This window comes from Oncorhynchus tshawytscha, linkage group LG01 (genome assembly GCF_018296145.1).
Source record: "Oncorhynchus tshawytscha isolate Ot180627B linkage group LG01, Otsh_v2.0, whole genome shotgun sequence".
NCBI lineage: Eukaryota > Metazoa > Chordata > Actinopteri > Salmoniformes > Salmonidae > Oncorhynchus > Oncorhynchus tshawytscha.
In genome coordinates, this window is record NC_056429.1 from 3,940,929 (window position 1) to 3,965,974 (window position 25,046).

The 25,046-nt window shown below is 46.1% G+C and overlaps 2 protein-coding genes across 5 annotated transcripts in view; one reads left to right on the top strand and one right to left on the bottom strand.

Annotated features, from left to right (window-relative positions):
• The window catches only part of iqch (IQ motif containing H), a 140,353-nt gene extending 135,104 nt beyond the window's left edge, over positions 1–5,249 (bottom strand). The window contains exons 1-4 of the mRNA XM_042327623.1: positions 5,012–5,249; positions 4,645–4,767; positions 4,258–4,355; positions 4,101–4,176 (exon numbers count right to left, since the gene is read on the bottom strand). Coding sequence (XP_042183557.1) covers positions 4,101–4,176; positions 4,258–4,355; positions 4,645–4,767; positions 5,012–5,065 — 351 coding nt within the window. The 5' untranslated portion in view covers positions 5,066–5,249. The remainder of the gene's footprint in view (positions 1–4,100; positions 4,177–4,257; positions 4,356–4,644; positions 4,768–5,011) is intronic.
• A 482-nt stretch (positions 5,250–5,731) lies between these two features.
• Positions 5,732–16,559, top strand: aagab (alpha and gamma adaptin binding protein). Of its 4 annotated transcripts, none has more exons than XM_042311966.1 (11): positions 5,732–5,938; positions 6,244–6,434; positions 8,323–8,419; positions 8,537–8,626; positions 10,151–10,234; positions 13,027–13,112; positions 13,431–13,530; positions 14,984–15,088; positions 16,022–16,071; positions 16,313–16,424; positions 16,503–16,559. In XM_042311966.1, the coding sequence occupies exons 1-10, from the start codon at positions 5,830–5,832 to the stop codon at positions 16,388–16,390; spliced, it is 990 nt and encodes a 329-aa protein (XP_042167900.1). In that variant the 5' UTR covers positions 5,732–5,829; the 3' UTR covers positions 16,391–16,424; positions 16,503–16,559. The 4 variants fall into 4 exon arrangements, with proteins under 4 accessions (XP_042167900.1, XP_042168189.1, XP_042167561.1 ...); XM_042312255.1 differs by having other exon boundaries at positions 16,313–16,420; positions 16,499–16,555; XM_042311627.1 differs by having other exon boundaries at positions 16,313–16,430; positions 16,488–16,521.
• The last annotated feature ends 8,487 nt before the right edge of the window (positions 16,560–25,046 follow it).

The following is a 25,046-nucleotide window of genomic DNA, read 5'->3' on the forward strand; positions in this document are numbered from 1 at the left end:
GCCCACTGACTGTAGTGCCCACAGACTGTAGTGCTATGTTATAGCCCACAGACTGTAGTGCTATGTTATAGCCCACTGACTGTAGTGCTATGTTATAGCCCAGACTGTAGTGCTATGTTATAGTCCATTGACTGTAGTGGTGTTATAGCCCACTGACTTTAGTGCCCACAGACTGCAGTATGACTTGCATTGTAGCCCACAGACTGCAGTATGACTTGCATTGTAGCTTCTTGACTGTAGTGCTATGTTATAGCCCACAGACTATAGTGCTATGTTATAGCCCACAGACTGTAGTGCTATGTTATAGCCCACTGACTGTAGTGCCCACAGACTGTAGTGCTATGTTATAGCCCACAGACTGTAGTGCCAACAGACTATAGTGCTATGTTATAGCCCACAGACTGTAGTGCCCACAGACTGTAGTGGTGTTATAGCCCACTGACTGTAGTTGTGTTATAGCCCACTGACTTTAGTGCTATGTTATAGTCCATTGACTGTAGTGGTGTTATAGCCCACAGACTGTAGTGCTATGTTATAGCCCACTGACTTTAGTGCTATGTTATAGCCCATTGACTGTAGTGGTGTTATAGCCCACTGACTTTAGTGCTATGTTATAGTCCATTGACTGTAGTGGTGTTATAGCCCACAGACTGTAGTGCTATGTTATAGCCCACAGACTGAAGTGCTATGTTAGTGCTATGTCTCAGCCTCCAGTATTTATGCTGCAGTAGTTTATGTGTTGGGGGGCTGGGGTCAGTTTGTTATATCTGGAGTACTTCTCCTGTCCTATTCGGTGTCCTGTGTGAATCTAAGTGTGCGTTCTCTAATTCTCTCCTTCTCTCTTTCTTTCTCTCTCTCGGAGGACCTGAGCCCTAGGACCTGAGCTCCAGGACTACCTGACATGATGACTCCTTGCTGTCCCCAGTCCACCTGGCCATGCTGCTGCTCCAGTTTCAACTTCCACCTGACTGTGCTGCTGCTCCAGTTTCAACTGTTCTGCCTTATTATTATTCGACCATGCTGGTCATTTATGAACATTTGAACATCTTGGCCATGTTCTGTTATAATCTCCACCCGGCACAGCCAGAAGAGGACTGGCCACCCCACATAGCCTGGTTCCTCTCTAGGTTTCTTCCTAGGTTTTGGCCTTTCTAGGGAGTTTTTCCTAGCCACCGTGCTTCTACACCTGCATTGCTTGCTGTTTGGGGTTTTAGGCTGGGTTTCTGTACAGCACTTTGAGATATCAGCTGATGTACGAAGGGCTATATAAATAAATTTGATTTGATTTGATTTTGATTTGATTATAGACCACAGACTTTAGTGCTATGTTATAGCCCACAGACTGTAGTGCTATGTTATAGCCCACAGACTTTAGTGCTATGTTATAGCCCACAGACTATAGTGCTATGTTATAACCCACTGACTGTAGTGCCCACAGACTGTAGTGCTATGTTATAGCCCACAGACTGTAGTGGTGTTATAGCCCACTGACTTTAGTGCTATGTTATAGGCCACTGACTGTAGTGCCAACAGACTGTAGTGCTATGTTATAGCCCACTGACTGTAGTGGTGTTATAGCCCACTGACTTTAGTGCTATGTTATAGCCCACTGACTGTAGTGCCCACAGACTTTAGTGCTATGTTATAGCCCACAGACTATAGTGCTATGTTATAGCCCACTGACTGTAGTGCCCACAGACTGTAGTGGTGTTATAGCCCACAGACTGTAGTGCTATGTTATAGCCCACTGACTGTAGTGGTGTTATAGCCCACAGACTGTAGTGCTATGTTATAGCCCACAGACTGTAGTGCTATGTTATAGCCCACTGACTGTAGTGGTGTTATAGCCCACAGACTGTAGTGCTATGTTATAGCCCACAGACTGTAGTGCCCACAGACTTTAGTGCTATGTTATAGCCCACAGACTATAGTGCTATGTTATAGCCCACTGACTGTAGTGCCCACAGACTGTAGTGGTGTTATAGCCCACAGACTGTAGTGCTATGTTATAGCCCACTGTAGTGGTGTTATAGCCCACAGACTGTAGTGCTATGTTATAGCCCACAGACTGTAGTGCTATGTTATAGCCCACTGACTGTAGTGGTGTTATAGCCCACAGACTGTAGTGCTATGTTATAGCCCACAGACTGTAGTGCTATGTTATAGCCCACTGACTGTAGTGGTGTTATAGCCCACAGACTGTAGTGCTATGTTATAGCCCACAGACTGTAGTGGTGTTATAGCCCACAGACTGTAGTGGTGTTATAGCCCACTGACTGTAGTGGTGTTATAGCCCACAGACTGTAGTGCTATGTTATAGCCCACAGACTGTAGTGGTGTTATAGCCCACTGACTGTAGTGGTGTTATAGCCCACAGACTGTAGTGCTATGTTATAGCCCACAGACTGTAGTGCTATGTTATAGCCCACAGACTGTAGTGGTGTTATAGCCCACAGACTGTAGTGCTATGTTATAGCCCACAGACTGTAGTGCTATATTATAGCCCATTGACTGTAGTGGTGTTATAGCCCACAGACTATAGTGCTATGTTATAGCCCACAGACTGTAGTGGTGTTATAGCCCACAGACTGTAGTGCTATGTTATAGCCCATTGACTGTAGTGGTGTTATAGCCCATTGACTGTAGTGGTGTTATAGCCCATTGACTGTAGTGGTGTTATAGCCCACTGACTGTAGTGGTGTTATAGCCCACAGACTGTAGTGCTATGTTATAGCCCACAGACTGTAGTGGTGTTATAGCCCACTGACTGTAGTGGTGTTATAGCCCATTGACTGTAGTGGTGTTATAGCCCACAGACTGTAGTGGTGTTATAGTCCATTGACTGTAGTGGTGTTATAGCCCACAGACTGTAGTGCTATGTTATAGCCCATTGACTGTAGTGGTGTTATAGCCCATTGACTGTAGTGGTGTTATAGCCCACAGACTGTAGTGGTGTTATAGCCCACAGACTGTAGTGCTATATTATAGCCCATTGACTGTAGTGGTGTTAAAGCCCATTGACTATAGTGCTGTTATAGCCCACTGACTGTAGTGGTGTTATAGCCCACAGACTGTAGTGCTGTTATAGCCCATTGACTGTAGTGGTGTTATAGCCCATTGACTGTAGTGGTGTTATAGCCCACTGACTGTAGTGGTGTTATAGCCCACTGACTGTAGTGGTGTTATAGCCCATTGACTGTAGTGGTGTTATAGCCCATTGACTGTAGTGGTGTTATAGCCCACTGACTGTAGTGCTGTTATAGCCCATTGACTGTAGTGGTGTTATAGCCCATTGACTGTAGTGGTGTTATAGCCCATTGACTGTAGTGGTGTTATAGCCCACTGACTGTAGTGGTGTTATAGCCCATTGACTGTAGTGGTGTTATAGCCCATTGACTGTAGTGGTGTTATAGCCCATTGACTGTAGTGGTGTTATAGCCCATTGACTGTAGTGGTGTTATAGCCCACAGACTGTAGTGGTGTTATAGCCCATTGACTGTAGTGGTGTTATAGCCCACAGACTATAGTGCTATGTTATAGCCCATTGACTGTAGTGGTGTTATAGCCCATTGACTGTAGTGGTGTTATAGCCCACTGACTGTAGTGGTGTTATAGCCCATTGACTGTAGTGGTGTTATAGCCCATTGACTGTAGTGGTGTTATAGCCCACTGACTGTAGTGGTGTTATAGCCCATTGACTGTAGTGCTATGTTATAGCCCACAGACTGTAGTGGTGTTATAGCCCATTGACTGTAGTGGTGTTATAGCCCACAGACTGTAGTGCTATGTTATAGCCCACTGACTGTAGTGGTGTTATAGCCCATTGACTGTAGTGGTGTTATAGCCCATTGACTGTAGTGGTGTTATAGTCCATTGACTGTAGTGGTGTTATAGCCCATTGACTGTAGTGGTGTTATAGCCCATTGACTGTAGTGGTGTTATAGCCCATTGACTGTAGTGGTGTTATAGCCCATTGACTGTAGTGGTGTTATAGCCCATTGACTGTAGTGGTGTTATAGCCCACAGACTGTAGTGCTATGTTATAGCCTCCTGAAAATTGACAGGTGTGAGCAGTGAATGACTAGGCATATAGTATTTACCTTCTCCCCGGGTGAAGCCCCCACACTCTGACCTCTCTGATGATGCATGTCTGGGATACTCCCCAGGGGGGGCCTCCTGTATAACAAACTGCTGGTCAGACTCATGCTGTACTCAAATAATACTACTAATGTAGGTAGTCCTGAGAAAACCACTTACCATTTGGGAATCTGTACAGTCTTCTTCTCTAGGTCTTCAATGCTGGGAAGGGTCAGTACCTGCCTATTGACTGTCTTCTGATACTGCTCTGCACGCCTCTGGGAACAAATGTTGACGGGTTAGGGTTATATTGTAATGCTATTGACTTCAGCGCTCAGTGTCAGAGAGAGAGAGAGAGAGAGAGAGAGAGAGAGAGAGAGAGAGAGAGAGAGAGAGAGAGAGACAGAGAGACAGAGAGACAGAGAGAGAGAGAGAGAGAGAGAGAGAGAAAGAGAGAGAGTGTATGCTTAATGAACTTTCAAGAAGGTTATAAAGCCTTGTCTTTAGGTGACTTAGGTATAATGAAGATGTTTTCAGATGTGTACAGAAGACAGGTGTAGTCCTAACCCTGATCCCACTCTCTGTCCTGCGGATGGCAGCGTCCAAGGCCTGGAGGTCCACGGTTTCTCCCTTCTCATGGAAGGTGATACGGCCAAGGCTACGCTTCAGCTGTCTCAAATCATCCTGGACCTGGTGATGAACACCAAATTGCCAGACACAACGTGAAAAAAATCTATACCATCACTGTTGATTGATTCACCTTCAACATCCCAAAACAAGACAAACTCTCAATAAGACAATTGTGTAGCCTAACTTTAGCTAGATAACTATAAATAACTAGCTAATTAATACAAAATATAAACAATATAAAGCAGTTAGCTAGCAAGAAAACAACAACACAACAAATGTAGCTAGCTAACGTTAACGTCGTTACCTGGACTAAAACGTTTCCAAGCTCATCTGAGTGTTTATTAAGAATGTCAGCCATTTATTTGACAGTTTCTGTAAAAAAACACTTTCAAAGGATCAAAGTCTCATTTGCATGTGACATGCGGCAATGGTTTGCTAATTGTCTAATTGGCTAGCTATTTATTGTGGTGGAAAGCGTTGACAACTTCCCATGTCAACAAACCCTTTCTCATCCTCTGCCTGGCTTGAGACGAAACGCCGTAACTAAGGCAACGAGACGCTACGTTCAGGAAGTGGGGCGAATGGGAGAGGAGAAAGAGAAGGTAAACATACTAGATATGTCGTTTTGCTAGTTTTTTTTTTGTTGTTGCTTTATAGTGTTTGAAAAATAATAATCGCATGAAATTTGCACTTTTATTAAATAGATAACACACAAATCAGAAGTAGAATCCATGTTTTTTTTCTCATTTCGCGGTGGAATGTGATTGTTGGTCGTCACAGGTTACCACAAACACAAAGCCGTAATTATGGATAAACCCCGCCTATTTTTTATATATTTTTTTACAATTTATCTTCTTAAAATCTTATTTTAAGTCTAACCCTAATATAAACCACACTGCTAACCTTATGCATAACCCTAACATTAAATGAAGACCAAAAAATATCGATTTTTTTCGATAGAGCAAACGTTGACTTTGTGTCTGACGTAACTATTAGCAACCGTGATTTTACCTTTTGCACCGGAAGTGATAATGCGGTTTGAGTTGAAAGGTCATACTGACTAGGAAGGTTTGTTGTGCTAACTAGTTTTGTCATCTTTTTACAGCAAGGAACGCTTCAAATATGTCCGCGTCTGAAGATTACGAAGAACAAGAAGACACAGCGACCACTGTTCCATCCGTCCTCATTACGAGCTGTGACATTGGCTTTAATGAACAAGATTTGATAAAACGTAAGTAGATGCAGGGTATCAAAATGGCCTAACTAGCTAACGTTAGCTAGCTTTAATAAAGCGCAAGATCACTCTAACAGGCTGCCTAAATAGAAACACACAAACATGTATTATTGTTCATAGAAGCGGTTCATTACTTACATTGTGAATATGTAGTGAAGTTAGCTACTGTAACTAGTTGCTAAGTGATGTAGCCAGCCAGCACTAGAGCTACCAGCCACTTTGCTGACTGAAGCTAAATGTGGGAATAACGTTACAGCTTGTGTGACTGGAAAACATTGAAAAATGTCTGGGTTTTTTCTCAGAGATTCTAGGCACCACATCGTTGCCAGAGCCGTCCAAGCAGGAGGATACGGTTGTGTGGTACCCATGGACTATCAACAACAAGTATTACACAGCAGACGTCAGCCTCTGTGTGGTGCCCAGTACCTACCAGATGACCTCGGAGATAGCCCAGTCCATGCAGGCTTTCATTGCTTACTTTGACAGCACAGTGGTAAGTTGTGTGTGTGTGTGTGTGTGTGTGTGTGTGTGTGTGTGCGTGCGCAGTGCATTCAGACCCCTTTACTTTTTCCACATTTTGTTATGTTATGAACCTTATTCTAAAATTGATTAAATTGTTTCCCCGCCCTCAAATCTACACACAGTAACTCAAAATGACAAGCAAAAACAGTTTTTTAGACATTTTTGCAAATGTATTAAAAAAAGACTGAAAAAACTACTAAAATATCACATTTACATAAGTATTCAGTCCCTTTACTCAGTACTTTGTTGAAGCACTGTTGGCAGTGATTACAGCCTTGAGTCTTCTTGGATATGATGCTACAAGCTTGGCACACCTGAATCTGTGGAGTTTCTCCCATTCTTCTCTGCAGATCCTCTCAAGCTCTGTCAGATTGGATGGGGAGCGTCACTGCACAGCTATTTTCAGGTCTCTCCAGAAATGTTTGATTGGGTTCAAGTCTGGGCTCTGGCTGGGCCACTCAAGGACATTCAGAGACTTGTCCCGAAACCAGTCCTGCATTACCTTGGCTGTGTGTTTATGGTCGTCGAATGTTCCCCCAAGTCGGAGGTCCTGAGCGCTCTGGAGCAGGTTTTCATCAAGGATCTCTGTACTTTGCTCCGCTCACCTTTGTTTCGATCCTGACTAGTCTCAGTCCCTGCCACTGAAAAACATCCCCACAACATGATGCTGCCACCACCATGCTTTACCATAGGGATGGTGCCAGGGTTCCTCCAGACATGACGCTTGGCATCCAGTCCAAAGAGTTCAATCTTGGTTTCATCAGACCAGAGAATCTTTTTTCTCATGGTCTGAGAGTCTCTAGGTGCCTTTAGATAAACTCCAAACGGTCTGTAATGTGCCTTTTACTGAGGAGTGGCTTCCGTCTGGCCACTCTACCTTAAAGGCCTGATTAGTGGAGTGCTGCAGAGATGGCTGTCCTTCTGGAAGGTTCTCCCATCTACACAGTGGAACTCTAGAGCTCTGTCAGAGTGACCATTGGGTTTTTGGTCACCTCCCTGACCAATGTCCTTCTACCCCAATTGCTCAGTTTGGCCAAGCGGCTAGCTCTAGGAGGAGTCTTGGTGGTTCCAAACTTCTTCCATTTTAGAATGATGGAGTTCTGCTGCAGATCTGTGTTGGTACCCTTCCCCAGAACTGTGTTGGTGCCCTTCCCCTTGAACTGTGTTGGTGCCCTTCCTCTTGAACTGTGCCTCGACACAATCCTGTCTCGGACCTCTACAGACAATTCCTTTGATCTCAATGTGGAGTCTCATAGCAAAGGGTCTGAATACTTAAATAAGTTATTTCTGTTTTTTTATTTGTAAAACATTTGCAAACATTTCTAAACCTGTTTTCGTTTTGTGATTATGGTTATAGTTGTGTATTTAAAAAAAATGTTTTTATGTTTTATCCATTTTAGAATCAGGCTGTAACGTAAACAAAATGTGGAAAAAGTCAAGGGGTCTGAATACTTGCCGAAGGCACTGTATATCGGGTGGGGTTGGGTACAACAGGCTGCATCTCAATCGGTGATTCCTCGTGTCCTTGCGTCCTACCTACTCAACCCCCGTCCCCTCAGACCGTCAGTGCATTTTGAGAAGGAGGTGAGAAGGGAGGACCCAACAAGTGTAGGAAAGATATTAATTGAGAGGGCCAAAGACAGACCCGGGTATGTCTATGCTTTAGTAAATCACAGGTGTATTGGCTGGAAACCAAACAGAACCAAACTGGGAAATTTGTCCAATGGAAGCTCTCATTTTTGTTTTCCAAAACATTTTCCATTGCAAAAAGCGTTGCAAAAAAAGTCTGAAAGGTTTTGCAACAGTGTGCAACCAATGAACACACCCCAGGTAACCCTTGTCTCTCTGGGGTCTGACAGAAGGATGGTTTGGAGCGGCTGTCTCCCTGGATATCTGTGGTGGAAGACTTGGCTCCAGAGGTGCTCATCCTGGTCTGTGACCGCGTGTGTGAAAGTGGTGAGTGTTACACAACCTGTGTGTGTGTGTGTGTGTGTGTGAATTACTGTGTGTGTGTGAGGGAGACTCTTGTTCCAAAATTGAACTATACAACAACAACAACAATCTCTTCTACAGGTGTCAGTAGACATGAGGCACATCAGTGGTGTTTAGCACATGCCTTTGAGTTGGTGGAACTCAGCCCTGAAGACCTGCCAGATGAGGAAGGTAAGAGTTTTTGTGTGCTGTTTTTGAAGTAGCAGCAACATTCTGAATTGTGACCACAACATTTGAATTAAGAGGCTGACCTGCCCATGATACTGCCTCCCGAGTGGCGCAGCGGTCTAAGGCACTGTATCGCAGTGCTAGCTGTGTCGCTACAGATCCTGGTTCGAATCCAGGCTGTGTCGCTGACTGCCGTGACCAGGAGTCCCATGAGGTGGCGCCACAATTGGCCCAGCGTCGTTAGGGGAGGGTTTGGCCCGGCAGGGATGTCGTTGTCCCATCGCTCTCTAGCGACTTCTGTGGCGGGCCGGGCGCAGTTCACGCTGACACGGTCGCCAGGTGTACGGTGTTTCCTCCGACACAGTTGTGTGGCTGGCTTTCGGGTTGAGTTGTGTCAAGAAGCAGTGGGACGGTCCTCGACCTTCGTCTCTCCCGAGTCCGTACGGGAGTCTCCCAGTCCCTGCCGCAGAAAAACATCTACACAGCATGATGCTGCCACCACCATGCTTCACTGTTGGGATGGTGCCAGGTTTCCTCCAGATGTGACGCTTGTTTCTGATGATCTGAGAGTCTTTAGGGTTAACTCCCTGACCAAGGCTCTTCTCCCCTGATTGCTCAGTTTGGCCAGACGGTCAGCTCTAGGAAGAGTCTTGGTGGTTGCAAATGTCTTCCATTTAAGAACGATGGTACTGTGTTCTTGGGGACCTTCAATGCTGCAGAAATGTTTTGGTACCTTTCCCCAGATCTGTGCCTCGACACAATCCTGTCTCGGAGCTCTACGGACAATTCCTTCGACCTCATGGCTTGGTTTTTGCTCTGATATGCACTGTCAACATGTGGGACCTTATATAGACAGGTGTGTGTCTTTCCAAATCATGTCCAATCAATTGAATTTACCACAGGTGGACTCCAATCAAGTTGTAGAAACATCAAGGATGATCAATGGAAACAGGATGCACCTGAGCTCAATTTCGAGTCTCATAGCAAAGGGTCTGAATACTTATGTAAATAAGGTATATGTAAATAAGGTATATGTAAATAAGGTTTTTCTGTTTTTTATTTGTTAATAAATGTGCAACAATTCTAAAAACCTGTTTTCCCTTTGTCATTATGGGGTGTTGTGAGGTCATTATGGGGTGTTGTGAGGTCATTGTGGGGTGTTGCGAGGTCATTGTGGGGTGTTGCGAGGTCATTGTGGGGTGTTGCGAGGTCATTATGGGGTGTTGCGAGGTCATTATGGGGTGTGTTGCGAGGTCATTATGGGGTGTTGCGAGGTCATTATGAGGTGTTGCGAGGTCATTATGGGGTGTTGCGAGGTCATTATGGGGTGTTGCGTGTAGATTGAGGATTGTTTTTTTTTACATTTTAGTAATAAGGTTGTAACGTAACATGGAAAAGGGCATTACATGAATCAGGCCACAGATCTGAAAAAACCTACAGCTGTGAATCAGGCCACAGCTGTAGGTTTTCAGATCCGACTCCGTCTGAATGGTTGTTAGTTTACCGTCTGTCTGTAATTCCTACCAGATGACTTCCCAGAGTCTACAGGAGTGAAGAGGATTGTCCAGGCTCTCAACGCTAACGTGTGGTCCAGTGTGGAGATGAAGGATGGTGAGATGGTTACACAATATTATTTTTATATTGTCTTTATGTCATGTTTTTGAAAATTACATTTTTATGGTATTTAAAATATATTCTACTGAACAGATGAGGAGGTGGATAGTAGGGATTGAATTGTAACCACGACGACACGGTAGACCAGCCAGACCACTGACATCACAATCTTTCCCTAGCAGGTGTGGTTTGGTGAAGCAGAGGTTGATGGACTGTCTGTCACTCCTATGCAGACTCAGTGTCATCTCCTCAGCGGTGATCTGAAGCTTTGCCTCAGACTGGTGCTGCTGGGGAGAGAACCACAGAAATAGAAAACTACTGTATCTCTATGGACAGAACATCTGAGCTCTTGTGTATTTCCAACACACATAGTCTAGTCGAACATACAGACACTATGGAGACTCTAGTCTAACAGACACTATGGAGACTCTAGTCTAACAGACACTATGGAGACTCTAGTCTAACAGACACTATGGAGACTCTAGTCTAACAGACACTATGGAGACTAGTCTAACAGACACTATGGAGACTCTAGTCTAACAGACACTATGGAGACTCTAGTCTAACAGACACTATGGAGACTCTAGTCTAACAGACACTATGGAGACTCTAGTCTAACAGACACTATGGAGACTCTAGTCTAACAGACACTATGGAGACTCTAGTCTAACAGACACTATGGAGACTCTAGTCTAACAGACACTATGGAGACTCTAGTCTAACAGACACTATGGAGACTCTAGTCTAACAGACACTATGGAGACTCTAGTCTAACAGACACTATGGAGACTCTAGTCTAACAGACACTATGGAGACTCTAGTCTAACAGACACTATGGAGACTCTAGTCTAACAGACACTATGGAGACTCTAGTCTAACAGACACTATGGAGACTCTAGTCTAACAGACACTATGGAGACTCTAGTCTAACAGACACTATGGAGACTCTAGTCTAACAGACACTATGGAGACTCTAGTCTAACAGACACTATGGAGACTCTAGGCTAACAGACACTATGGAGACTCTAGGCTAACAGACACTATGGAGACTCTAGGCTAACAGACACTATGGAGGCTCTAGTCTAACAGACACTATGGAGGCTCTAGTCTAACAGACACTATGGAGGCTCTAGTCTAACAGACACTATGGAGACTAGTCTAACAGACACTATGGAGACTCTAGTCTAACAGACACTATGGAGAATCTAGTCTAACAGACACTATGGAGACTAGTCTAACAGACACTATGGAGACTCTAGTCTAACAGACAGACTGCTGTACAGACACTATGGAGACCCTAGTCTAACAGACACTATGGAGACTCTAGTCTAACAGACACTATGGAGACTCTAGTCTAACAGACACTATGGAGACTCTAGTCTAACAGACACTATGGAGACTCTAGTCTAACAGACACTATGGAGACTCTAGTCTAACAGACAGACTGCTGTACAGACACTATGGAGACCCTAGTCTAACAGACACTATGGAGACTCTAGTCTAACAGACACTATGGAGACTCTAGTCTAACAGACAGACTGCCGTACAGACACTATGGAGACTCTAGTCTAACAGACACTATGGAGACTCTAGTCTAACAGACACTATGGAGACTCTAGTCTAACAGACAGACTGGTTAGAGCCTGTAATTTCACTAAGGTCTACGCCTGTTGTATTCGGTGCATGTGACTAATGACATTTGTTTTGAGAACGGAGGGAAGAGGTGGCTGGTGTTCCCTTTGTCTTAATCTCACCAGGATCCTCCCCAACTTACTAATAAAATACAAACTAACTGTTTGCAGGTGTAAGGATCATAGCGCGCTTGTGGATTTCTATGAGAGAGTTCTCCTGGCATCCGCCAAACCCAGATTTTTTTTCCGGCGGACTGCCAGATGGTGAAGCGTGATTCATCACTCCAGAGAACGCGTTTCCACTGCTCCAGAGTCCAATGGCGGCGAGCTTTACACCACTCCAGCCGACGCTTGGCATTACACATGATCTTAGGCTTGTGTGCGGCTGCTCGGCCATGGAAACCCATTTCAGGAAGCTCTTGACGAACAGTTCTTGTGCTGACGTTGCTTCCAGAGGCAGTTTGGAACTCGGTCGTGAGGGTTGCAACCGAGCACAGACGATTATTACGTGCTTTGCACGTCAGCACTCGGAATTCACATTCTGTGAGTTTGTGTGGCCTACCACTTTGCGGCCAAGCCGTTGTTTCTCCTCGACGTTTCCACTTCACAATAACAGCACTTACAGTTGACAGCTCTTACAGGGCAGAAATTTGACAAACTACTTGTTGGAAAGGTAGCATCCTATGACGGTGCCACTGAGCTCTTCAGTGAGGCCATTCTACTGCCAATGTTTGTCTATGGAGATTGCATGGCCATGTGCTTGATTTTTATACACCTGTCAGCAACGGGCGTGGCTGAAAGACAAATCCACTAATTTGAAGGGGTGTCCACATACTTTTGTATATGTGTGTGCATTTTATGTTTGTTTAAAATATATCTAAAACTGTTTCTTCATATTGGTTATTGATTTGCACATGTTAAAACTTGTTTGACATTGGGCTATTTATCAAAATGTCTCGTCAACAGGAAGCCACGACATCATTTTCAAGTTTTAGGAATAGAAATTGATATTTGTATTGTACTTGAATCAGGTAAAAACTGCTGAATGAGTCAAAAAGAACATGCTGCGATTGTTTGATTTTGATAAAACGTTTTTGGTCTGATTCTGTCTCTCTGCCTCTCTGTCTCTGTCTGTCTCTCTGCCTCTCTGTCTTTCAGAACACAGTGGGGGCTTTGGTCTTATGAGCAGCTTGGTGGCCTCCAGACATAACAACCCACGGCCCAGGCAGGATACACCCCCACCGGTCAGTGAACCAAAGCAACCAATCATCAAACCTTTCTTCAGGGACCCCCAGCCGTTCCATCCACTTGGCCTGTTCCAACGAGCACACCTGATTCAACATGTCAACCAATCATCAAGCCCGTCTACTTCAATTAACTACACATTTCTGGCAAAACATTTCACCATAGTCATTGTTGTATTTTTACAATGATGTGAATATTCTAAGATTGACAAACCATGTTTTTCCCACTTTAATTAATTGTATATTTATTATATTACATAGACCCACAGGTTTGCATTGGTACCCCAGTGCTGCATACTGACTTGTTTGTGTTGTCAGTCCTCCAGTCTGCCAGTAGAGGGTGTAGTAGACAGTGGGGAGCCTCGCAGGACTGAACCCAACCCTGACAACCGAAACACACAGGTTGACACCATAGTAGGTGAGTGAGCTGGTTACATTTTAGGAGACTCTATTTTCCAGAGAGACTTACAGTTGGTGCATTCATCTGGAGATAGCTAAGGGAGAGGAAGCTAAACTTTGTCTCTAAAAACTCATATCAGCAGTCGGTGGGGTTGGTTGACTATCGGCAGTCGGTGGGGGTTGGTTGACTATCGGCAGTCGGTGGGGGTTGGTTGACTATCGGCAGTCGGTGGGGTTGGTTGACTATCGGCAGTCGGGGCGGGGGCTTGGTTGACTATCGGCAGTCGGCGGGGTTGGTTGACTATCGGCAGTCGGTGGGGGACCCCCAGCCGTTGGTTGACTATCGGCAGTCGGTGGGGGTTGGTTGACTATCGGCAGTCGGTGGGGGTTGGTTGACTATCGGCAGTCGGCGGGGTTGGTTGACTATCGGCAGTCGGCGGGGGTTGGTTGACTATCGGTCGCAGTCGGTGGTGGTTGGTGGACTGTCGGCGGGGTTGGTTGACTATCGGCAGTCGGCGGTGGTTGGTTGACTATCGGCAGTCGGTGGGGCTGGTTGACTATCGGCAGTCGGCGGGGTTGGTTGACTATCGGCAGTCGGCGGGGTTGGTTGACTATCGGCAGTCGGTCGGGGGGTTGGTTGACTATCGGCGCAGTCGGTGGTGGTTGGTGGACTGTCGGCGGGGGTTGGTTGACTATCGGCAGTCGGCGGGGGGGTTGGTTGACTATCGGCAGTCGGCGGGGTTGGTTGACTATCGGCAGTCGGCGGGGTTGGTTGACTATCGGCAGTCGGCGGGGTTGGTTGACTATCGGCGCAGTCGGTGGTGGTTGGTGGACTGTCGGCGGGGGGTTGGTTGACTATCGGCGGTCGGCGGTGGTTGGTTGACTATCGGTGGGGGGTTGGTTGACTATCGGCAGTCGGCGGGGTTGGTTGACTATCGGCAGTCGGCGGGGGTTGGTTGACTGTCGGCGGGGGGTTGGTTGACTGTCGGCGGGGGGGTTGGTTGACTATCGGCAGTCGGCGGGGTTGGTTGACTGTCGGCGGTCGGCGGGGGGTTGGTTAGTGGTGGTGGTTAGTCGACACAATCGTAGGTAAGTGGACTGAGTCTTTCATAGCATCTGTTCTGTAGGCTGTAGGTTAGCACCATGGTTAGTCTTATAACAGTACGTTGTCTATTAATCCATTTGAGAACTTTTGGGGGCAACTCTTCATAATTGAGACTATATACATTATACACCATGATATATTCTGAGTATAAAGAGTGGCCATTTTTAAACGATTAAATGTATGTAATCTGAAGCATATTTATAAGGATAATTTATCCCATTTTAGCCAATGTTTTATCCAAAGCGACTTACGTAGTCATGCATGCATACATTTCTCTTATGGGAAGGGCGTGGGGGGAATCGAACCCGAGCGCCAAGCTTTACCAGCTGTTCGCAGAGGGCCTTCAGTACGTGTTTTCTGTCTGTAGATCCGATGCTTGACTTGGACATCCAGGAGCTGGCTAACCTGACGGCTGGGGACGCGGACGTGGAGAACTTCGAACGCCTCTTCACCAAACTGAAGGAGATGAAAGGTACCTGGCTGGAGACGCAAGGCAGTGCACTACTGGCACCCTATTCCCTATATAGTGCACTACTGGCACCCTATTCCCTACACAGTACACTACTGGCAGATGTTGGCTCAATTGTAAATTATCTTAAATGTACAGCGTGCTATAGAGGTTTCTGATTGGATCCAGCATGCTGTAGAGGTTTCTGATTGGATCCAGCGTGCTATAGAGGTTTCTGATTGGATCCAGCGTGCTATAGAGGTTTCTGATTGGATCCAGCGTGCTATAGAGGTTTCTGATTGGATCCAGCGTGCTGTAGAGGTTTCTGATTGGATCCAGTGTGCTATAGAGGTTTCTGATTGGATCCAGCGTGCTGTAGAGGTTTCTGATTGGATCCAGCGTGCTGTAGAGGTTTCTGATTGGATCCAGCGTGCTATAGAGGTTTCTGATTGGATCCAGCGTGCTGTAGAGGTTTCTGATTGGATCCAGCGTGCTGTGAGAGGTTTCTGATTGGATCCAGCGTGCTATAGAGGTTTCTGATTGGATCCAGCGTGCTGTAGAAGTTTCTGATTGGATCCAGCGTGCTGTAGAGGTTTCTGATTGGATCCAGCGTGCTATAGAGGTTTCTGATTGGATCCAGCGTGCTATAGAGGTTTCTGATTGGATCCAGCGTGCTGTAGAGGTTTCTGATTGGATCCAGCGTGCTGTAGAGAGGTTTCTGATTGGATCCAGCGTGCTGGAGAGGTTTCTGATTGGATCCAGCGTGCTGTAGAGAGGTTTCTGATTGGATCCAGCGTGCTGTAGAGAGGTTTCAGATTGGATCCAGCGTGCTGTAGAGGTTTCTGATTGGATCCAGCGTGCTTTAAGAGCGGTTTTTGATTGGATCCCGGCCCTGGTTGTCATTGACAACCTCTGTATATTACAGAACAATGTTATATGACGTTTTTCTCTCTACAGATAAAGCTTTATGGTTACCTCCTGAACAGAGGAAACTTCATGCTGAGAAGGTAGCTTCATCCCTAAACACACCATTTTAAAATGTTTTTTTAAATCAAATTATATTCATACCTGGTCCTTCTGTCTGTCGGTGTCAACCTGTAAATGTCCTCTTGTCATCTGTGTAGATTTTGTGTTTCCTCATCCTGTCCTGGGGGAGGACCAGGACTAATAAACCCTGTAATGTCCTATTGTAATCTGCATAATGTTGATTGAGGCCAAATGCCTGAAACCTGATTACTTTCTCTGCAGGTTGCCAAGGCGTTTTGGACGGCCATCGGAGGAGACCAGGATGAGATAGAAGGCCTGTCGTCAGGGGAGGAGAGTTAAAGGGAGACTGAGGAGTCGCACTCTTCCTTCCTGTCCCCAGTCCTCCCCTTCCTGGGGCTCCTCTCCTTCTTGTCCCCAGTCCTCTCCTTCCTGGGGCTCCTCTCCTTCCTGTCCCCAGTCCTCTCCTTCCTGTCCCCAGTCCTCCCCTTCCTGGGGCTCCTCTCCTTCCTGTCCCCAGTCCTCTCCTTCCTGTCCTCTCCTTCCTGGGGCTTCTCTCCTTCCTGTCCTCTCCTTCCTGGGGCTTCTCCCCTTCCTGTGCCCAGTCCTCCCCTTCCTGTGCCCAGTCCTCCCCTTCCTGTCCCCAGTCCTCCCCTTCCTGTCCCCAGTCCTCTCCTTCCTGGGGCTCCTCCCCTTCCTGTCCTCTCCTTCCTGTCCCCAGTCCTCTCCTTCCTGGGGCTCCTCCCCTTCCTGTCCCCAGTCCTCCCCTTCCTGGGGCTCCTCCCCTTCCTGTCCCCAGTCCTCTCCTTCCTGTCCCCAGTCCTCTCCTTCCTGGGGCTCCTCCCCTTCCTGTCTCCAGTCCTCCCTTCCTGGGGCTCCTCCCCTTCCTGTCTCAAGTCCTCCCCTTCCTGTCCCCAGTCCTCCCCTTCCTGGGGCTCCTCCCCTTCCTGTCCCCAGTCCTCTCCTTCCTGGGGCTCCTCCCCTTCCTGTCTCCAGTCCTCCCCTTCCTGTCTCCAGTCCTCTCCTTCCTGGGGCTCCTCCCCTTCCTGTCTCCAGTCCTCCCCTTCCTGTCTCCAGTCCTCCCCTTCCTGGGGCTCATCCCCATCCTGGGGTTTTATTCACTAGGAAGCAAACAGAACAATAGGAACATTTTATTTTTTGTTGCAAAACATTTCACGTTGTAAAATGTTTCTCTACAGTGTTAGACTAATGAATATACGCCTGGTCTGCTCCCAACTCAGGAACTGTGGACGATGGAGTAGAGACTGGGAGGGACTCTGGCCAGGTTTAAGAGAGGGGAGTGCTTATCGTCATATTATCAATTATTAGTTTGTCTCTGCCACATTTATTTTTTTATTTATTTTATTTTGTGACACTATCAAAAGCTAGCTTGGTTCCCAGATCTGTTTAGTGCCATCTTCCCAACCCAATGACCATACTGAACGAGCTGGCAAGTCCGGACAAACATCTGGGACCAGGCTAGTAAGCTGTGGGGTGTCCAGTCTGCCCAGGTTCAGGAAGAGACTGAAAAGACTGGCTGTTCCATGGATGTTTAATTAGGATGTTTGGTGTTCATGTGTTTTTCCCTGGTAAAAATACAAAAAACATTGAGACCTTGAGACCTAAGAGGATGAGGAACAATACACGATTATTAGGATGTTTGGTGTTCATGTGTTTTTCCCTGGTAAAAATACAAAAAACATTGAGACCTAAAGTCTCATTTGCAAATGAGGAACAATACAGAAAATACAACTGTACACAATTTAAAACCACAATTTTTAAACAGTTAATATTATTGGACTAGTAGCCGGAAGGTTGCAAGTTCAAACCCCCGAGCTGACAATGTACAAATCTGTCGTTCTGCCGCTGAACAAGGCAGTTAACCCACTGTTCCCCGGTAGGCCGTCATTGAAAATGAGAATTAGTTCTTAACTGACTTGCCTGGTTAAATAAAGGTACAAATTTTTAAAAATAATAATTTTATATATATATATATATCTGTCGTTTTGCCCCTATATAATCAAACAAAACGAACACCCTTTTATCAATATAAAAATGGATAAATACCATGATGAGTAATGTGAAGGCTAATTGAACTGATCCATCGTCCCTCTTCTCCTGTACGAGTCTGTTGTCCGGTCCATGACCAGTGACAACAACGTTAAAGATAACTAGTTACCAAACCTTTTCCTCTGGGAACCCTCAGACATTTCACAATGTTGTTCTTTAAATTAGTTGACAAGTTGAATTAGGTGTTAGCTCTGGAATAGATCACATGGAACAGCTGAGGGGGGAGAGAGGTTTGGAATGGCTAAGGGGGGGGGTTCCCCCGGGAGAGGTTTGGAATGGCTGAGGGGGGTCCCTGGGGAGAGGTTTGGAATGGCTGAGGGAGGGGGTCCCTGGGGAGAGGATTGGACAACACTGCTGTAGAATATGGATTATATTGTGTTTTGTCCTTTTGTTTGATCGTCCAAATGTTGTTCTGGGTTCCACAGTCACCTTGTAGAAAAGTTACAAAAAATAAAGTGATGTGCCTTTTTAATGTAATCATTAGCAAGACATTACAATTACACTCTGTCTGATTAAAGACCTAAATAAATAAATCATTAACTGGTGTGCGTTTTGTATGATGTAACACAAGTGGTACCAAATCACTGGAAATGATTAATTGATCAATTATTAGTTTGTCTCTTCCACATTTCTTTTTTTTCTTTTGTGACACTATCAAAAAGCTAGCTTGGTTCCCAGATCCCCCTCCCCCAAGGAAGTGAAAATAAACTTTGGCATATTCTCCAACATATTCTTCCCCCAGTCTAAGGGTTCATTCAATCTGCATTGTGGAAATGTATGTTTTCCAGTGTGATTGAAATTTAAAGGAAGTGGAGATTCACGGGTCAACCGCTGCTGATGTCGACGTCAAATGTTTACGCTGGATCCAATCAGAAACCTCTAGAGCACCCTGGATCCAATCAGAAACCTCTAGAGCACCCTGGATCCAATCAGAAACCTCTAGAGCACCCTGGATCCAATCAGAAACCTCTAGAGCACCCTGGATCCAATCAGAAACCTCTAGAGCACGCTGGATCCAATCAGAAACCTCTAGAGCACGCTGGATCCAATCAGAAACCTCTAGAGCACCCTGGATCCAATCAGAAACCTCTAGAGCACGCTGGATCCAATCAGAAACCTCTAGAGCACCCTGGATCCAATCAGAAACCTCTAGAGCACGCTGGATCCAATCAGAAACCTCTAGAGCACGCTGGATCCAATCAGAAACCTCTAGAGCACCCTGGATCCAATCAGAAACCTCTAGAGCACGCTGGATCCAATCAGAAACCTCTAGAGCACCCTGGATCCAATCAGAAACCTCTAGAGCACGCTGGATCCAATCAGAAACCTCTAGAGCACGCTGGATCCAATCAGAAACCTCTAGAGCACCCTGGATCCAATCAGAAACCTCTACAGCACGCTGGATCCAATCAGAAACCTCTACAGCACCCTGGATCCAATCAGAAACCTCTAGAGCACGCTGGATCCAATCAGAAACCTCTAGAGCACGCTGGATCCAATCAGAAACCTCTATAGCACGCTGGATCCAATCAGAAACCTCTAGAGCACGCTGGATCCAATCAGAAACCTCTACAGCACGCTGGATCCAATCAGAAACCTCTAGAGCACGCTGGATCCAATCAGAAACCTCTAGAGCACGCTGGATCCAATCAGAAACCTCTAGAGCACACTGGATCCAATCAGAAACCTCTAGAGCACGCTGGATCCAATCAGAAACCTCTACAGCACGCTGGAGCCAATCAGAAACCTCTGCAGCACGCTGGATCCAATCAGAAACCTCTGCAGCACGCTGGATCCAATCAGAAACCTCTAGAGCACGCTGGATCCAATCAGAAACCTCTAGAACACGCTGGATCCAATCAGAAACCTCTAGAGCACGCTGGATCCAATCAGAAACCTCTGCAGCACGCTGGATCCAATCAGAAACCTCTACAGCACGCTGGATCCAATCAGAAACCTCTACAGCACGCTGGATCCAATCAGAAACCTCTCTACAGCACGCTGGATCCAATCAGAAACCTCTCTACAGCATGCTGGATCCAATCAGAAACCTCTACAGCACGCTGGATCCAATCAGAAACCTCTACAGCATGCTGGATCCAATCAGAAACCTCTCTAGCATGCTGGATCCAATCAGAAACCTCTACAGCACGCTGGATCCAATCAGAAACCTCTCAGCATGCTGGATCCAATCAGAAACCTCTCTACAGCACGCTGGATCCAATCAGAAACCTCTCTACAGCACGCTGGATCCAATCAGAAACCTCTACAGCACGCTGGATCCAATCAGAAACCTCTCTAGCATGCTGGATCCAATCAGAAACCTCTAGAGCACGCTGGATCCAATCAGATACCTCTATAGCACGCTGGATCCAATCAGAAACCTCTCTACAGCACGCTGGATCCAATCAGAGTCCTCTATACAGCACGCTGGATCCAATCAGAAACCTCTATAGCACGCTGGATCCAATCAGAATCTATCGCTGTGGCTTTACAGACTGAATAGAGGCTTAAATTAAGACAATCGGTGAGACCGTGTAGGAGCAGACCCTGCTAAGTTAGTGACTAATGCTACTATAATGTAGATGTTCATATCTCCATATGCTTTCTATAAAAACCAAGGCTTATTCTTTTGGTGTGAATCACTCATCTGGAGCAAAAACAAAAGTAGTGGGATTTAATTTTATTAAAAAGATTGTGGATAACAAAACAGATGAATACAGTCATACATACGTAACATTTTATATGACAATTAGAGGTAAAAAAAAAAAAAAGTGGACAAAAATAAGCATCAGTTTCAGAGGGGAAATGAGTACAGATATTAAGATGGTCATTACCTCAAACAGTTTATCTATTATCCTTCTGGAGAGAACCAATGGGCTACTGGTATGGAGAGAACCAATGGACTACTGGTATGGAGAGAACCAATGGACTACTGGTAAATAGTGTTCCACTATAGAACCGCACAGAAATGGACCCGGATCCTCTTGAAGATGTCCTAACTCTAAAACGGGCCAGTTTCCCAGAACCACATTAAACCTCCTACAAGACTTAAAAGCATGCTCAATGGAATACCTCAAAATATTTAAAAAATCACCCAGGACTAGGATGTAGCAGGGTGAAGTTGCCCCTAGACATGGATCTTGGGTCAATGTTGCATTTCCCCACTAATAACCAGGATTGGGGGAAGGGAAGCTGACCTTAGGGGAACCTTCACCACGGAGCAGACTTAATCTGGGACTAGGAAACCAGCTGGAAATGACACACCTGTACTAGGAGGGAGAAGACCCAGTAACCATAACGACACCCCTGTACTAGGAGGGAGAAGACCCAGTAACCACAATGACACCCCTGTACTAGGAGGGAGAAGATCCAGTAACCACAATGACACCCCTGTACTAGGAGGGAGAAGACCCAGTAACCACAATGACACCCCTGTACTAGGAGGAGAGAAGACCCAGTAACCATAATGACACCCCTGTACTAGGAGAGAAGACCCAGTAACCATAATGACACCCCTGTACTAGGAGAGAAGACCCAGTAACCATAACGACACCCCTGTACTAGGAGAGAAGACCCAGTAACCATAATGACACCCCTGTACTAGGAGAGAAGACCCAGTAACCATAACGACACCCCTATACTGGGAGGGAGAAGACCCAGTAACCATAATGACACCCCTGTACTAGGAGAGAAGACCCAGTAACCATAATGACACCCCTGTACTAGGAGAGAAGACCCAGTAACCATAACGACACCCCTGTACTAGGAGAGAAGACCCAGTAACCATAATGACACCCCTGTACTAGGAGAGAAGACCCAGTAACCATAATGACACCCCTGTACTAGGAGGGAGAAGGCCCAGTAACCATAATGACACCCCTGTACTAGGAGGAGAGAAGACCCAGTAACCATAATGACACCCCTGTACTAGGAGGGAGAAGACCCAGTAACCATAACGACACCCCTATACTGGGAGGGAGAAGACCCAGTAACCATAATGACACCCCTGTACTAGGAGAGAAGACCCAGTAACCATAACGACACCCCTATACTGGGAGGGAGAAGACCCAGTAACCATAATGACACCCCTGTACTAGGAGAGAAGACCCAGTAACCATAATGACACCCCTGTACTAGGAGGGAGAAGGCCCAGTAACCATAATGACACCCCTGTACTAGGAGGAGAGAAGACCCAGTAACCATAATGACACCCCTGTACTAGGAGGGAGAAGACCCAGTAACCATAACGACACCCCTATACTGGGAGGGAGAAGACCCAGTAACCATAATGACACCCCTGTACTAGGAGAGAAGACCCAGTAACCATAATGACACCCCTGTACTAGGAAGGAGAAGGCCCAGTAACCATGATGACACCCCTGTACTAGGAGGAGAGAAGACCCAGTAACCATAATGATACCCCTGTACTAGGAGGGAGAAGACCCAGTAACCATAATGACACCCCTGTACTAGGAGAAGACCCAGTAACCATAAGAAGACCCAGTAACCATAATGACACCCCTGTACTAGGAGAGAGAAGACCCAGTAACCATAATGACACCCCTGTACTAGGAGGGAGAAGACCCAGTAACCATAATGACACCCCTGTACTAGGAGAGAAGACCCAGTAACCATAATGACACCCCTGTACTAGGATAGAAGACCCAGTAACCATAATGACACCCCTGTACTAGGAGAGAGAAGACCCAGTAACCATAATGACACCCCTGTACTAGGAGAGAGAAGACCCAGTAACCATAATGACACCCCTGTACTAGGAGAAGACCCAGTAACCATAATGACACCCCTGTACTAGGAGGAGAGAAGACCCAGTAACCATATTGGCACCCCTGCACTAGGAGGAGAGAAGACCCAGTAACCATAATGACACCCCTGCACTAGGAGGAGAGAAGACCCAGTAACCATATTGGCACCCCTGCACTAGGAGGAGAGAAGACCCAGTAACCATAATGACACCCCTGCACTAGGAGGAGAGAAGACCCAGTAACCATAACGACACCCCTGCACTAGGAGGAGAGAAGACCCAGTAACCATAATGACACCCCTGCACTAGGAGGAGAAAAGACCCAGTAACCATAATGACACCCCTGCACTAGGAGGAGAGAAGACCCAGTAACCATAACGACACCCCTGCACTAGGAGGAGAGAAGACCCAGTAACCATAACACCCCTGACACCCCTGCACTAGGAGGAGAGAAGACCCAGTAACCATAACGACACCCCTGCACTAGGAGGAGAGAAGACCCAGTAACCATAACGACACCCCTGCACTAGGAGGAGAGAAGACCCAGTAACCATAATGACACCCCTGCCCACTAGGACTAGGAGAGAAGACCCAGTAACCATAATGACACCCCTGCACTAGGAGGAGAGAAGACCCAGTAACCATAATGACACCCCTGTACTAGGAGGAGAGAAGACCCAGTAACCATAACGACACCCCTGTACTAGGAGGAGAGAAGACCCAGTAACCATAACGACACCCCTGTACTAGGAGAAGACCCAGTAACCATAACGACACCCCTGTACTAGGAGGAGAGAAGACCCAGTAACCATAACGACACCCCTGCACTAGGAGGAGAGAAGACCCAGTAACCATAATGACACCCCTGCACTAGGAGGAGAGAAGACCCAGTAACCATAATCAAACCAAAAACAATCTTTACAAAAACACACCTCTAGAGCTGCCAGCATTTATACCTTTTAGATTAAAATAGACCTTAATCTGTATTAAAATAGGTAATAATCTGTATTAAAATAGACCATTCTGTATTAAAATAGACCAATTATGAAAGCAGATGATAATAGATAAAAAAATATATTAAATATATAAGGTCATAGATATGATAATCGATTAGATGATAGATGATAATAGAGAAATAGATTAGATAAGTATACACCATTCTGTATACTTCTGGCCCTTCTTTGGACACAGTGTTAACTAACCTCCAGACGAGCTTCAATGCCATTACAACTCTCCTTCCGTGGCCTCCAATTGCTCTTAAATACAAGTAAAACTAAATGCATGCTTTTCAACCGTTCGCTGCCTGCACCTGCTCGCCTGTCCAACATCACTACTACGGTTCTGACTTAGAATACGTGGACAACTACAAATACTTAGGTGTCTGGTTAGACTGTAAACTCTCCTTCCAGACCCATATCAAACATCTCCAATCCAAAGTTAAATCTAGAATCAGCTTCCTATTTCGCAACAAAGCATCCTTCACTCATGCTGCCAAACATACCCTCGTTAAACTGACCATCCTACCGATCCTCGACTTCGGTGATGTCATTTCCGGAATGGCCTCCAACACCCTACTCGGCAAATTGGATAGTCTATCACAGTGCCATCTGTTTTGTCACCAAAGCCCCATATACTACCCACCATTGCGACCTGTATGCTCTCGTTGGCTGGCCCTCGCTTCATACTCGTCGCCAAACCCACTGGCTCCAGGTCATCTACAAGTCTCTGCTAGGTAAAGCCCCACCTTATCTCAGCTCACTGGTCACCATAGCAGCACCCACTCGTAGCACGCGCTCCAGCAGGTATATCTCTCTAGTCACCCCCAAAGCCAATTCTTCCTTTGGCCACCTCTCCTTCCAGTTCTCTGTTGCCAATGACTGGAACGAACTACAAAAATCACTGAAGCTGGAGACTCTCCCTCATTAATTTTAAGCACCAGCTGTCAGAGGAGCTCACAGATTACTGCACCTGTACATAGCCCACCTATAATTTAGCCCAAACAACTACCTCATCCCCATACTGGTATTAATTTATTTATCTTGCTCCAGTATCTCTACTTGCACATTCATCTTCTGCACATGAATCACTCCAGTGTTTAATTGGTATATTGTAATCACTTTGCCACCATGGCCTATTCATTGCCTTACCTCCCTTATCTCA